The following is a 16,578-nucleotide window of genomic DNA, read 5'->3' as shown; positions in this document are numbered from 1 at the left end:
GAAGCTTGGGAGTATACATAAATGCTGTAAACAATAATGAACTCTCATAGTGTTAATGTCAGCCTCGTAGATTGCTGTTTGTATTAACTATCACAGATCAAGGAAAGCATGATACCTTTCTTTTTTGAGACCGGCTTATTTCACTAAGCATCATGGTTTCCAGTTACGTCCATTTAGTTGCAAAAGACAAGATTTCATTCTTTTGTTGTCAGTGTTTCTTACTAGTATGGTTTCTATACAAGAACGTCCTCCAAAAGCCAATGGGAAATACACATTATGAGAAAAAAGTATTAAAATATATTAAATACTCACTGTAACACCTTCAGGAAGATATTTATGTGTTAAAGATGGTGTATTCAAAGCTCAATAAGCTTAAATAAACCTTCCCCAATTATACAGTTAAGTAAAGATAGTTTCAGATTCAAATCCAGCCTTAATTACTAGAGGTTGTCCTCTATATCAATCAGGGATTGACATATCAATTCTGTTTTATTTCCCCATACTTAAAATACAAAGGAAAAATCACATAATTTCAGATATATGGTAAGTAAAAAAGAAAGGAACTTCTGACACCTAAATACTACAATTATTAACATCAGCTAGATTTCTGTTTTATTATAATTACAATACATATTAATTGTTGGCAATTTGTAAAATTTTTTAAAAATGAAAAAAATTCAGTCAATTTTGTGTATTAGAAGTCATAGCTTCTATGATACTTTTGCAATTTATTTGGAACATTTTATTTGGGGACATGTGGTTATCTGTTTTTATGTTTAATATGTTCCTGTCACCCTCCACACAAGCACAGGTTCAAAGAAATTAATGTCGTCTGTCTCACAAACATACAAACATGCTTAAGGATATACACACACATTCACATGTGTACATGCAACCCACATATGCTGACATACCATGTTTTGTGTTTAAACTAGAGGCCATTCTGTACACACTGATTTGTAACCTCTTTTACCACCCTCTGCTTTATGTCAGCAATGATGTGTATTTACAAATACTATCTGAATCCTCCACAATCTAGTCTGCTAATCCTTTATTTTTGGATGTTTATATTGATTGTAAACTTTTATTATACTAATGAAGACCAATTACTTATTCTTAGCTCAATCACTTATTCTCTAGACCAGTGACTTATTCTTTAGATTCTGAAAATGAATTAGTGGAAATTGTAGTTAACACTTATGAATGTTTTAAAAATTGTTTTTGTATTTCTTGTCATTTTTGTGATGCAACTTCTCAGAAACAGAATAATCGAAATCCCTTGAGGCATTTGTCCAATTGTTACACATAAAGTTCAGACTGCTATAAGCTTCTGTAGGCGATAAATTTTTCAACTGCAGTCTCATATACATGAGGAATTATCATCTGAAAAATCTTTCATATACCAAGTGCCAATTTTAATAATTGAAAATTTCCAGATATTTAAAATCCATAACCAAGACTTCATTATTATTGTGTGTTCTTAATTTTAAGTACATAAAACTTAGTCACAGTTAAGTAATAGATTTACTTATGTTATTTTTTATTTTGGGGAGCAGACAGAGAGAACGTCTAAGTGAGAACTCTGATCGTCGCGCTAACTCCCCAAATGCCCCCAAAGGCCAGGACTGGGCCGGGACCAGAGGCGATGCTGGGAGCCAGCCATGCAATGCAGCTTTCCCATGTGGGTCAGAGAATGCTGTTACTTGAAAAACCATCACAGTTTGCAGCTTCTGTTTTGGTGGGAAGTTGAAATCATTAGCCAGATCCAGGAATCTACCCAAGGCACTACAGTGAGGAATATAAGTGTATTACACAATATGCTAAATACTTCCTCCCCAGGCTTCAATGTTTTAACTTCTTGAGGTGTACTTGACATACAATAAGCAGTACATGTTTAAAGCTTAAAATTGGATAAGCTGTGCTGTATAAGGCTGTGGAGTCTCGGAGGCAGATATCCCAGGATCAGTCTGCTTGCTCTTAAATCTCATTTTACTGCTCTGCTGAAATGCTTATTAAGTGGGGATTGGATTGCTTCACATATTTTCCCCCCTCTGCTCCCAGAGGACGTAATATGCTATCAAAGCAGAAATAATCACTTTAATTTCTTGTGCTCAAATGATATACCCATGGTATAATATACTGCTGCTTCCAAATTGTGTGAATTTGTGAAAGCTTTGGAATTAGTATGAAAAGTGAGATTGTTCCATTGTCTAACAGTCTAACTTCAGATGAACAGGACTCATTGTGCCACCTAGCTGTGGAAACCTGTATCACTATCATCCAGTTACTGTCAGGGTGACTGTGAGACTGGCGACATCTACACTGTGACAAATAGCACTAGATAAATTTTAGTGAGTTTTGAATATGATAGCTGTCAAAATTTCAGAGCTCTAGAATCATGAGTGCTTACTTCACTGTGGATGGTCTTGTCCTCATCTTTCAGAACCTATTTAACAATTGTAAGTCCTTGGCTATTAAAGATAGAGCTTATTTATGAATCAAATTCTTCCTTATGTAAAGGAATTAGAAACCTGTAATAATGGGCTTATCAAATAGCTCTCTTTTGTAATTGTGGGATTGTCCACTATTTTAGGCAGAGAATTCTACCAAATATCTTCTACTATGTTAGTTCAGTTAAAGCATGAGCATCCGTAAATGGATCTGAATATTGATTGTTGCTCAGTTTTGATTTTGTAAATAAAGTGAATAGCATCTGTTAGTTCTCTCTCTTTCCTTCCTGCCCCAGTGAAATTTGTATGTTCTTACTCTATTCAGCCATCTTGGATTAGCCCTGATTTTCTATTAATGTGTCTATATGTACTCTACATCTTGTATAGGTCTAATGTTATTCTGTGTGTATGATATTTGTAGTAATATCTGCCCTTTAATTACTAACACTATAATTTGTTTCTCCTCTATTTTTGGTAATATTTTTCAATATTTTAAAACTTTTTTTGTCTTTCTACAAACCATATTTTATATGTGTTGATTTTCTGCACTGGAGCCAAATCAGGTAATCAGATAATTTGCATTATTTGCTGCTAGTGCCACAGTCCAATTTGGGGAGTTCAAAAAAGATTCAAGAAATTCTATGAAGCTAAATTTCCAAAGTTGTGTAGACAAATATCTGGTATATTATGTTTCCAAATGTATAATAAACATATGTCATGATGTATGTAACCAATGCAGACACTGCAAAATAGCTTGGTATTTGGGGAAATCTGTAAATGCATTGTTACAGTTAATATTGACGACCCAGGTTATAGAGGGTATTTTTTTAACTTTGTCCTAGGAAATTTCCAATTACATTTTATCTAAGACTTACCCATCTACCATTGAACAGATCTCATAGCCATCCTCCCCAACACCCTCAAGTAAGTGGCTGAATTAGGAAGGATTCTGTTTACATCTGACCAGATATGATCTCACCTGTTTTATTTTGGAGATTTTCATGAAAATTTTTGGAAATTAAGGACTTTTTAAAAAAATCATAAACCTAGTAAAATTGTGGAAGCTACTAAAATAGGAAGTCTCTAGAATAACATTTTAGGTGGAGTAAACATGGTGAAATACAATATACAGGGATCATGTATTACTTCAAAAAACTAACATGAGTATCTAATCTTTCAGGTGTGGTTCCCAATAAGGGTCAATTTCCTGTGGCTGGGGGAGCACAGGAGAAGTTTCAGTGCACAGGTCCAATGTGCCGCTATGCTGAAGACCTGACCCCCATGCTCAGAGTCATGGCAGGACCTGGAATAAAAAAGTATGTTCAACTATTTTTTATCCTCTACTGCCTTTGCTTGTTAATGACATAGAGATAAATGTCTACTCTTCAAGTAAATAATTTTGAGATTTCTTAGAGAACAAGTGAACATCATGTTTCACAAATTGAGAAAATATCTTGTAATGATATATTTTTTCTTTCTTCTTCTTATTTTATAACACATTCCATAGGCTCTGAGATTCCTCCTCCTCCTTCCAAGTCCTCTCCCCATACTGGTTTCCCTGATATTATTACAGTATTATAGTCCTTCATAAGCAGTCAGTCACATGTCCATCATTCTGCTGTTTCAATGTAACCTTATATTGTAGGAATGGACAGTGGCAAAGATTTCAGCATCCTCTTGTCAAGACATATTTAACAGCTTCTTTGGGAGTTCATTTTTGGTTTGCAAGTAGAGATGCATACTGCATTGCATCTTCACGACTGATTATGATAATTTGTATTACACAGTTACTATACTTCCCCTTAAATGAAAAGCCATGAACCAAACTCAACAGCAGGAATGGTAATAAAAAAATTTACAATAACATGAGTTACATAGCATGCTACTGAGTGACCAATATGTTGCTGAAAAAAAATAAAAAGAAAAATAAAAACCTTGGAAAAAGTGATGCTACTGGTGTAACCTATGTGTCACTGAAGAAATTAGTAAGAAAAAAATCCTTTTTTTAATAAATGAAAATAAAAACAAAAATATCAACTCATGAGATGTAGCAAAAACAGTATTAAAAGGGACATATATAGTATCTCCCCTCCATTGTCCCCTGTGTTTTGTAGTAAAACAGTCTATCAGTGTAGTCTTGACTCCAACATGAATCATGATGCTGTTGCCATAGGCAATGGTAGAAAATTTAATATTCTGTTGTCTAGATATATTTAAAAGTTTCTACCATTGGAGGTCAACTTTTCTTCAGTTGTAGAGATGTGTTCTGTCAAGTTTCTTTGATTCGTGGTACTCCTTTGTTTGTGAGATTGCAAGTGTATGCTTATTTGCCTTAGTTTTTGTTTTGCATTCTTGTTGGAGGTTTTAATCTATTAGAATGGACATATCATATTTGTCCTTTTGGAATTGTTTCATTTCACTGAGCAAAATGGTTTCCAATTGGGAACATTTGGTTGCAAATGATAAAATTTCATTCTTTTTAATAGCTAAGTAGTATTCCAGAGAGTTTCTTTATCCAGTTCTCCTTCGATGGGCATATACGTTGTTCTTATATTTTTGTGATTGTTGATTGTGCAAAAGTAAATATAAGGGTTTAGATTGCTTTCTCATGTGTATGTATCAGTTCTTTTGTATATATTCCCAGGAGTGGCATTGCTGGGTAATATGGTAGGTGAATTTTCAGTTGCCTGAGTATTGTCCATACTGACTTCCAAAGCGGCTGTGCCAGTCTACAGTCCCACCAGTAGTATTTTCCCACATCCTTGCCAGCAGGTGTTGTTGGTACTTGACTGTTTATATGTCATTCTCACTGGGGTTAAGTGGAACTGCAGTGCAGTTTTATTTGTATTTCCATATTGCTAGGGAGCTGAGCATTTTTTTATATGTCTGTTAGCCATTTGAATTTGCTCCTTTCAAAAATATCTGCTGATTTCCTTCACCCATTTCTTAACTGGGTTGTTTGTATCATTGTTATGTTTCTGGAGTTCTTTGTATATTCCTGGATATTAGCTCCCTCTCTGTTGTGTAGTATGCAAAGAGATTTCTCTTCTTGTCTGCTGGTTGCTTTTTTATTTTGTTGATTGTTTCCTTTGCTGTGCAGAAGCTTCTTAGTTTGATGTAGTCCCATTTTCTTATTTTGGTCTTAACTGCCTGAGCTTTTGATGATTTTTCTAGGAAGTCTTTCCATATACCTATATCTTGTAGAGTGCTTACTATGTTTTCCTTTAGTGGTTTATGGTTTCTGGGGGTAGGTTTAGATCCTTTATCCATTCAGATTTTATTTTTGTGTATGGTGAAAGGTGGGGTGCTTATTCTAGATGTTAGTGGGAAGGCTTCCAATCTTTCCCCATTCAATATGATGCTGCCATTGGGTTTTTCACATATTGCTTTAATTGTGTTGTAGAATGTTCCTTTTATGCCTGTCTTGCTTAGAGTTTTTAGCATGAAGTGGTGTTGGTTTTATCAAATGCTTTCTCTGCATCTGTTGAGACTATCATATGATTTTTGTTCTTCAGTTTCTTGATGTGGTATATCACATTTACAGATATGTGTATATTTCTTTTTAAAGATTTATTTTATTTTCATTACAAAGTCAGATATACTGAGAGGAGGAGAGATAGAGAGGAAGTGGAGCTGCCGGGATTAGAACCAGCGGCCATATGGGATCAAGGCGAGGACCTTAGCCACTAGGCCACGCTGCCGAGCCCCAGATATGTGTATATTAAACCATCCCTGCATGCCAGGGATCAAGCCCACTTGGTCTGGGTGAATGAATTCTCTGATGTATTGATATATTCTGTTGGCTAGTATTCTGTTGAAAATTTTACTATCCTATGTTCATCAAGTATATCAGTCTATAGCTTTCTTTCTCTGTTGTGTCTTTGGTTTTGGTATCAAGTTGATGTTGGCCTCATAGAGATTACCTCCCATTCTATCGTTTTGAATAGTTTATGAAGAATTGGGGTCAGTTCTACAAGGAATGCTTTATAGAATCCAGTGGTGAAGCCATCTGAGCCTGGGATTTTCTTTGTTGGGAGTGCTTTAATTACTGTTTTGATCTCTGTCTCAGTTATAGGTTTATTTATATTTTCTGTTGCTTTATGACTCAGTTTATGTGTCCAAGAATCTATCCACTTCTTTTTTTTTTAAAGATTTATTTATTTTATTACAAAGTCAGATATACAGAGAGGAGGAGAGACAGAGAGGAAGATCTTCCGTCCTATGATTCATTCCCCAAGTGAGCCGCAACAGCTGGTGTGCGCCGATCCAAAGCCGGGAACCAGGAACCTCTTCCAGGTCTCCCACGCGGGTGCAGTGTCCCAAAGCTTTGGGCCGTCCTCGACTGCTTTCCCAGGCCACAAGCAGGGAGCTGGATGGGAAGTGGAGCTGCCGGGATTAGAACCAGCGCCCATATGGGATCCCGGGGCACGTTCAAGGTGAGGATTTTAGCCACTAGGCCACGCACTGGGCCCTCTATCCACTTCTTAAAAGTCTTCTGATTTGTTGGCTTATAATTGCTTGTAGTCATTTGTGATTCTTCTCCATTATTTTCCATTATTTCCATCTTTTTAAAGTTGGGAAAGCTTGTTTTTTTTTAAAGATTTATTTTATTTTTATTGGAAAGGCGGAGACAGAGAGAAAGATCTTCCGTCCGATGGTTCACTCCCCAAGTGACCGCAACGACCTGTGCTGAACCAATCTGAAGCCAGGAGCCAGGAGCTCTTCCAAGTCTCCCACGTGGGTGCAGGGTCCCAAGGCTTTGGGCCATCCTTGACTGCTTTCCCAGGCCACAAACAGGGAGCTGGATGGGAAGTAGGGCCGCCGGCATTAGAACCGGCAACCATATGGGATCCTGGCGTGTGCAAGGAGAGGACTTTAACCACTATGCCATTGCGCCAGGCCCGTGAAGCTTGTTTTGTGACCTATAACATGTTCAACTTGGGGAAGGTTCCATATACACCTGGAAAAAGTATTCAGTGTCCGTGGGATGAAAAGTTCTGTAAATATCAACTAAGTCCATTTGTTCTATTGTCTGTGGATAGCTGTTGCTTCCTTGCTGAGTTTCAGTCTCATTGATCTGTCTGTCGATGTGAATGGGTGTTAAGATCTCCACTATTATTGTATTGGCATCTGTATCTCCCTTTAGGTATGTCAATAATTGCTTCATATAGCTAGGTGAGCTTGTGTGTACATTTAATATTATCTCCTCTTCTTGATGTATGGTTCCCTTTATCATAAGGTGATGTTCCTCTTTATTTCTTTTCATGTTTTAATGGTGAATTCTATATCATCTGATATTAGAATGAGTACACCAGCTTTTTCCTCCTTTCTGTTGGTGTGAAATGTTCTTTTCCATCCTTTCACTTTCATCTTCCATGTATCTTTGTTGATTAGATGTATCTAGGCAACATAGATGAGTCCTGCTTTTTGATCCATTTTGTTTAGCGATGTCCTTTGATTGATGAGTTTAAGCCATTCATGTTCAGAGTTAATATTGATAGGTTACAGTTGGTTTCTGTCATTTTTCTTTTGCGATCTCTGTTTAACTTTGTCGTCTTTGTGGGCTTTAACGAGAATATCTTCCCTGTTGCCATCCTTGAGTGTGGCTTCCTGTTTTTCTGTCTTCAGCACTTTTCTGAGTAGTGTTTCTAGGGGTGGCTTAGTGTTGGTGAAGTCTTCTAAGTTCTTTTTGCTGTGGATATATTTTATTTCATTTCAAACACAAATGACAGCTTTGATGGATACATTATTCTGGGTTTTTCTCTATATGTTATCTGATCCTTTGATGGGCTTGTTTCAGTGAATATTCTTTATGTTCAGTTGAGAGAAGCTTGACAATGATGTGTCTGCCTCATCCATTCTGTTGATGAGGCTTTCTGTTGCCTTTTTGTTTTGCTCTATTTAATTCAAGTGTTTCAATTTGATTCTGTTTTATAGTTTGCATCTCTGTTGTAACATATTCCTTAAATTGCTTGAATTCTTGTCTTTGTTTCTCATTATTTCTGAATATATATATATATATATATATATATATATATATATATATATATATATATATATTTGTATTTGTATTCCTAGTCTTGGAAAGCCTCAGTGTCTTCATCCTGTACCTCTAAGACTGAGATGGTCCTTTGCTCGTTTTTGGGTGAAACATTGGTTTCATCATTTATGTTGTTTTCTGTTTTTCTGTTCACCTTTCCCCTTCAGATCTGTAGCCTTTATCTTCAAGCCAATTTTTGTCTTTACATTGTGTTTGTGGCTTCCAAATTTGTGGATAGGGAGCCTTCCTTTTCAGTCGCTGCAGTCAGTGCTGCCCTGGTTGTTTCCCTTAGCTGCTTGGGCAGTATTCCTTGCTTGTCTTGTACCGTCCACAGTCTGTGGAGCACAAGGGTCTGCGGATGTATTGCTGATGTCTCTCTAAGGGCTGCTGCTTTGCTCAGAAAGTTAGCTCTGCCAATAGTTTCCCAGTTTCTGTGGTACCAGGGCTGCACAAGTGCGCCACTAGATGGTTCCTGCTGTGTGTGTGCGTGCCCCTGTGGATCTTCACACTTTTGGTATAGGGTCTTGGTTACTGGGTCTTAGTACTTGCTGATGAATGCATCTGAGCTTTTCTTGGGGTTCACTCTAGGATTCGTGCAGTTGATCCTGACCCAGTTTCTGCCTCCCGGGGATCCAGATCTCCCTCTCAGTTGGCTTCAGGGGATTTAGGGTACAAACCCTGGGGATGTGGAGTTCAAACTTTCCTCCTTCCCTGCATCCTGCCCTCAGCCAGTTCACCCTCCAGCAACTCACTCCGCAGTGGCTGGCTCGGCAAGTCTGTGTCTGCCCTGATCTGGGGTGTGATTGATCAGGCTATGAGCTTCCTCTCAGCCTTGCCTCCCCTCAACAGTTTTGTCATATAGCTTTTTAACTGATACTGTATTTTTGTGGGGCTCCCACTGGGAGTCTGTGTCCTCCTGTTCCATTTGTGCTGGCTCCAAATTCACCTGTCCTGTGTCTGTGGGTTGGGTTGCCCTCCCGTAGCTCACATGAGCTCACCTTCCTCCTGGGTTGGTACCTGCAGCCTTGTGCATTTTTAGCAGCTACTCTTGGTCTGTGCAGCTCCTCTTCTCTGTGGTGGCCTCCAGGGAGCTGAATTCAGCCGTCTGGCAATTTTCTTTTTACAGTTCTGTGCTCCACCTGACCTTGTCTCAAGGCTCTCTTTGTACTCTTGGCTACACTTTCCTACCCTAATCGACCATTTCTACTCCTCCCCCCTTGTAATGATATTTTAATGAGAAGACAGAAGCAAAGAAAGATCTTATCTGGAAATAGAAATAGTGTATTTTTAAAAATTCATTTATCATTTTGAGCATGACTGAGTTCACTTGAAAGTGGACCTTTCAAGGTTTGTTTTTGTTTTTGTTTTTGCTCTCACTGCACATATTTTCTAACCTCTCCTGGACCATCAGTGCTGACTGAAACCTATTTCCCTATAGAGTTCTTTATTACTTTCAATATAGAAACTATTACTTTCTATATGGAAGTTATTCTAGGGCCTGGCACAATGGCTCAGTTGGCTAAATCCTCCCCTTGCAAGTGCCTGGATCCCGTATGGTTGCCAGTTCTTGTTCTGGTTACTCCACTTTCCATTCAGCTTCCTGCCTGTGGCCTGGGAAAGCAGTGGAGGATAGGCCAAGTTCTTGGGACCCTGCACCTGCACAGGAGATCCAGAAGAAGCTCCGGGTCTCTAAAAAATGTTATTTCTAAGTGTTACTTATTTGCAGAAAACTTTTGATTGCTTCATCTCCTTTACAATGATTCACCTCCTGCCACATAAAACTACTATAAATTTTTATTAGGTATCTAGTCATTCATTATTTTTTTCTCCTCTTGTATTAATAGAGAACATATATTATGTTTTAGATCTTTTATCTTTAGATATCTTATCTAAGGTTTCAACTGTGTTCCTGATCTCATATTTTCATTGTCTTTCAGATCTTTGTTTTGTTACTTACGTGACTTTAATATTTATAAACTCACATACACACCACCTCCACTCACGCATGCATATACTTGTATATATGCTCCTCTATTCGTTATTAAACATTCCTAACACTCTTATCACAAAAGCCACAAAACAGTTTTTCAATACCACATTGTCCTTTAGGTAACATTCTGTGTCATGTTATGCCCTCATTGTCCAATTTCTTGTAGAAATTGCTTTGTATTCATTGAATCGAACGCTAATGCTCATTTACTTTTCAACTAAGTGCATACTGGTTTTTACCACTGATTTTTTTTTTCTTGCCAAGTTCCTGATTTTTCTTTTGCTGATCATAATGGTTACTTTAAATTTCTATCATACATGACAATAATATAACTAATAGCGTTACTGATATATTTTCCTCTTTGATACAGATTTTTTTCCTTTGACTTTAATCATGCACACTTCTTAAATATAGCTTCTATATGTATATTTTACCTTTTATTGTATTTCTTGTTGGTTCCTCCTATATTCATGTTCTATTTAATCTAGGATCCTGGCTTATTTTCTTCTCTTCAATTTGTATTACTTCCCAGGATGACTAAAGCTATGTGTGCCACTCGTTCTTTCCCACATAGAGATGACTTGTAAATCTACGTTTTCGGCTCATTCTTTTAATGTAGGCTACAGCATGTATTAACTTGCATACTGTGCGTCTCAGATACATCTCAGTATTAAACTGATCTCATTATGTTTTCTTTACTGATGCCCCATTTTGCCCCATATTGGACCACAAGTAACTCAATCACTAAACCATGATTTCCCACGTTTCTAACTGCTTACAACTAATTAGAGCAGAGTCCTGTTAAAGTTAACTCCTAATTATTGCTTAGATCTTTACAGTTTTCTACATTACCATTGTTAAAATGTCAGTTCTGGCATTACCATTTCTTTTCTGGATAACTATTATAACCCTTTGTTTTTTCAGTCTACTTTCAATTTTAACCCATTCTAAAAGTGTCTTACTTGCAGCCAGAGAAGTATCCTTAAATACAAATATAAATTTGCAATAAGGTATATCAAAATTTTTCAACAAAATTCTATATCATCAAAAAACTATGGTAGACATATAGGTTTTTTTCAGGGTCAAAATAGTAAGAATATAAATAATTTATTGATGCTGACTTCTGCTTAATACTCTGCAGGTTAAAACTAGATGCAAAGGTACATTTAAAAGACTTGAAATTTTACTGGATGGAGCATGATGGAGGCTCATTTTTAATATCCAAGGTGGATCAAGACATCATTGAAGCACTGAAAAAGGTAATTTTGAATAAAATTTTAATGGAATTCATATTTTGCTAAATAGATGCCTGCTGTTTCTAGTATGGCTTTGACCACATTTGAACAGAATCACGTGTAGTGCCCAAAGCAAAGATGGAAACAAGTAGAAATATTTTAAAGCAGGAGCCAGAGGGATCTTCTCTCCATGAGAAAGAGAAACAAACTAGTGACTGTTTCAGTGGCTTTTATTTATTTGGGGAACCATGCTTCATGTAGATTTGATTAACCTGTGTGTCACTTGTTTGCTAACTATTCACTGGCCCAGCCAGGAGATCTTCGGGTGGATCACTGCATGCCTAGAAGGAAAAGGAGAGCAGAATGTATGTCTAGTTACACAAGTTTCTTGAACTCATTTATCGTAGGAATGGGTGCTGCCTGATGTTTTGGTTTAGCCAGGCACCCATAGATCTTGTTGATGTGGTATTACTCCTACAGCTTTCATTCTAGACACCTGGCACTGGATTGTCTCGGTCCTTCTATGACTGTTGATGTGCAGGTTAAAACTAGTGATGACCCCCTACTTTTGAACTCATTGTCTTTTCTTTAAGATTTTTATTTATTTTTATTGGAAAGGCAGATATACAGAGAGGAGGAGAGACAGAGAGGAAGATCTTCCATCCGATGATTCACTCCCCAAGTGACCACAACGGCCGGTGCTACGCCGATCCGAAGCCCGGAACCAGGAACCTCTTCCGGGTCTCCCACACGCAGGTGCAGGGTCCCAAGCCTTTGGCCATCCTCGACTGCTTTCCTAGGCCACAAGCAGGGAGCTGGATGGGAAGTGGAGCTGCCGGCATTAGAACCTGCGCCCATATGGGATCCGGGGGCGTTCAAGGTGAGGACTTTAGCCACTAGGCCACGCAGCCGGGCCCTGAACTCATTATCTTAAGAACAATATCTGTATCCAAGGAGCTTCAGCATTTGGTGGATCACTACTTTATATACAGACTGGTCTAGAAGTGTTTGTTGACAAGACACTAAGTTTAGATTTGTCGCATTCCTTCACATTCCCTCTCAAGCTGCATAGATCTTTTGTTTCTCCTGTTTTTTTAATTTATTTTTATTTTTAAAATATTTTTTTATTTTGAATTTTGAATTATGTGGTACAATTTCATATAGGCCAGGATTAGCCCCCAAACTTTCACCCCCCGACAGATTTTTCCCATTTTACTACAATAGTGTAGTCTTTCATAAGGAATCGTAATTCTATCAGTCTCTTATTTAAGTGTACCCTGACATTGTTGGTACAGACAATGTCAGCCAGTCCAGCATGCCAGTGTCTACACATGTCCAACAGTTTCATTTGGAATCCGTCTTTTGTCTGAAAACAGGGATGCATGTTCCATTATTCCCCCACATCTGTATATGATAGACCCCAGTACTGCATCGCTATACATTCTCCATAATTGAGAAGCCATGAAACAAGGTCAACAATTGGTATGAGTTAGAACAGCCACAACAACATCAACAACAAATTACAGCACCATGAAAAAAAATGTGCCACTGAGTAACCAACACATGGATGACAAAAAAGAAACACAAAAAGTCTCTTGGGAAAAATGATGCCACTGAACAATCCATGAACCAGTGATGAATTCAACAAGAGAAAAGAAATTATTTGGAATAAACCAAACTGAAATAAAGAACATCAAAACACATGGGATAGAGCCAAAAAAGCAAGCAACCAACCAAAGAACAGTATGGATCGGATTACTGAAGTTACACTTTCCATCCTGGTTTTCCTTATATAAGAGAGACTATATGGTATTTGTTCTTTTGTGATTGACTCATTTCACTGAGCATAATGGTCTCTAGTTTGGACCACCTGGTTGTAAATGGTATAATTTCATTCTTCTTAATAGCTGAATAATAGTCCATGGAGTAGATGCACCCAGTTTCTTTAACCACTCTTCTTTGGACATGTATCTGGATTGTTTCCATGTCTTTGCTATTGTAGATTGTGCTGCTGCAAGTATAGGATTACAGATCCCCTTCTCATATGCAGATTTTACTTCTATTGGGTATATTCCTAGGAGCAGGATAGCTGGGTCATATGGCAGGTTTATTTGCAATTCTCCAAGCACTCGCCATACTGATTTCCACAGTGGTTGTACTAGCCTACACTCCCAGCAGCAGTGAAGGAGGGTGCTTTTCTTCCCATATCCACGCCAGCAGGTGTTGTTAGTTGAGTTCTGAATGTAGGCCAGTCTCACTGGAGTTGGGTGGTACCTCAACATAGTTTTTTAAATTTTTTTATTTTGTTTTATGACACAGTTTCATAGGCTCTGGGATTCCCCCAACCCCTCCAAAAAGCCCTCCCCCTGTATTGAATTCCTCCATATTGTTACAGTAGTATAGTTCATATCCAGTCATGATTCCTTCATTGCAGGCAAAGACCATGCAGAGAGTCCAGCATTTTATTGTCCAGATAAATTCAACAGTTTCATTGGGAGACTATCCCTGGTCTGAAAATAGAGCTGGCAGAATATCATCTCAGCATGCTTTTCATTTATATCTCTCTGATGGCTAGGGAGCCTGAGCATCTTTTCAGATGTGTGTTAGCCATTTGAATCTGTTCTTTTGAAAAATGTGTGTTCATTTCCTTTGCCCATTTTGTTACAGGGTTGTTTTTGTTTGTTTGTTTGTTTGTTTGTTTGTTTTGCTGTCGTTGGGTTTCTGAAGCTCTTTGTAAATCCTGGATATTAGTCCCCTCTCACTTGTGTAGTATGCAAAAGTTTTGTCCCATTCTGTTGGTTGCTTCTTCACTTTGTTAATTGTTTCCTTTGCTGAATAGAAGCTTTTTAGTTTGGTGTAGTCCCATTTGTTCAATTTGGATTTGGTTGCCTTTGCTTTTGGTGTCTTTTCTAAGAAGTCTTTCCCTGTTGCTCTATCTTGGAGTGTGCTTCCTATGTTTTCCTTTAATAGTTTGATGGTTTCTGGGTGCAGATTTAGGTCCTTGATCCATTTACAGCTAAGTTTCATATAATGTGATAGGTGTGGATCTTGCTTCTTAATTCTGCATGCTGCTATCCAGTTGTCCCAACAGCATTTGTTGAATAGACCTGGATTTTTGCCTGGATTTTTTTCAGTTATTTTGTTAAAGATTTGTTGAATATACATGTGTGGGCTCCCTTCTGGTGTTTCTATTCTGTTCCACTGATCTCTGTTTCTGTACCAGTGCCAGACTATTTTGATAACCACTGCTCTGTAGTATGTCATAAGGTCTGGAATTGTGATTCCCCCAGTTTGATTTCTATTTTTCAGGATAGCTTTAGCTATTCGTGGTCTTTTGTGATTCCAGATGCACTTTTGTATCATCTTTTCTATTTCTGAGAAGAATGTTGTTGGGATTTTGACTGGGATTGCGTTGAATCTGTATATTGCTTTTGGTAATATGGTCATTTTGATAATGTTGATCCTGCCAATCCAGGAACATGGTAAGGTTCTCCATTTTTCAAGGTCTTCTTCTATTTCCTTTTTAGATGGTTTATAGTTTTCATCGTAGAAGTCTTTCACATATTTAGTTAGTTTAATTCCTAGATATTTAAGATTCCTCTCTATTTTAAAGGGGACTGTATTTATAATTTCTTTCTCATCCATGGAATTATTTGCGTTCACTAGTGCTAGATTTGTGTTCATTAATTTTGTATCCTGCTACTCTGCCAAGTCTCTTATGAGTTCCAATAGCCTCTTTTTTTAAGATTTATTTATTTTATTACAAAGTCAGATATACAGAGAGGAGGAGAGACAGAGAGGAAGATCTTCCATCCGATGAGTCACTCCCCAAGTGAGCCGCAACTGCTGGTGCTACACCGATCCGGAGCTGGGAACCAGGAACCTCTTCCAGGTCTCCCTCACGCGGGTGCAGGTTCCCAAAACATTGGGCCATCCTCGACTGCTTTCCCAGGCCACAAGCAGGGAGCTGGATGGGAAGTGGAGCTGCCGGGATTAGAACCGGTGCCCATATGGGATCCGGGGGCGTTCAAGGCGAGGACTTTAGCCACTAGGCCACGCAGCTGGGACCGTCCAATAGGCTCTTGACTGAGTCTTTTGGTTCTCCTATGTAGAGAATCATGTCATCTGCAAATAGCGATAAATTGAATTCCTCATTTCCAATTTGTATTCCTTTGATTCTTTTTTTCTTGCCTAATAGCTCCGGCAAGGACTTCCGAAAGTATATTGAAGAGTAGCGGTGAGAGTGGACATCCCTGTCTAGTTCCAGATTTTAGTGGGAAGGCTTCCAATCTTTCTCCATTTAGTATGATGCTGGCATTGGGTTTTTCGTAGATTGCTTTGATTGTGTTGTAGAATGTTCCTTCTATGCCTGTCTTATTTAGGGTTTTGAGCATGAAATGGTGTTGGATTTTATGAAATACCTTCTCTGCATGAATAGGCATTTTTTTTTTTTGAAAGTGGGTAATACCATTGTTTCCACATCAATATCATTTTACCCTGTATCTGGGGTCAGGGAAAAAAACAAAGGGAAAAGCCCCACCCAACCTCCCACCCATCCCAGATCCCCAACGGGAGGTGCGCTCTGAGGGTCCTGCTCATACAGTTTTGATAGTTCATCAGTTCTGGATTGCTGCCAATCTCTCAGTTCTAATCGCAATGAACCCTTGAAAAGGCATTTTCAAAGGATGAATACAAACAGCAATGCATGAAAAGAGGTTCATGGAAATACATTGGGATGTTAAGTTTTTTGGAGATTATTGTGCTTCCTTATGTGTCATGCTTTGTTTTCATCATTTAGAGGCTTGCATGGGACTTAAGTCTAGTTATAAGTCTACAGGAAAAGACGGGTAGTGTGGTTTGTCT

The 16,578-nt window shown here is 38.1% G+C and overlaps 1 protein-coding gene across 1 annotated transcript in view; it reads left to right on the top strand.

Annotated features, from left to right (window-relative positions):
* Positions 1–16,578, top strand: part of FAAH2 (fatty acid amide hydrolase 2) — a 60,460-nt gene that overhangs the window by 28,321 nt on the left and 15,561 nt on the right. Inside the window, exons 6-7 of the mRNA XM_004598280.4 lie at positions 3,631–3,766; positions 11,622–11,739. Coding sequence (XP_004598337.2) covers positions 3,631–3,766; positions 11,622–11,739 — 254 coding nt within the window. The remainder of the gene's footprint in view (positions 1–3,630; positions 3,767–11,621; positions 11,740–16,578) is intronic.

Source organism: Ochotona princeps, chromosome X (genome assembly GCF_030435755.1).
Source record: "Ochotona princeps isolate mOchPri1 chromosome X, mOchPri1.hap1, whole genome shotgun sequence".
NCBI classification, from domain to species: Eukaryota; Metazoa; Chordata; class Mammalia; order Lagomorpha; family Ochotonidae; genus Ochotona; species Ochotona princeps.
Note: the sequence above shows the minus strand (reverse complement) of the source record. Positions and strands in the feature narration are given on the sequence as shown.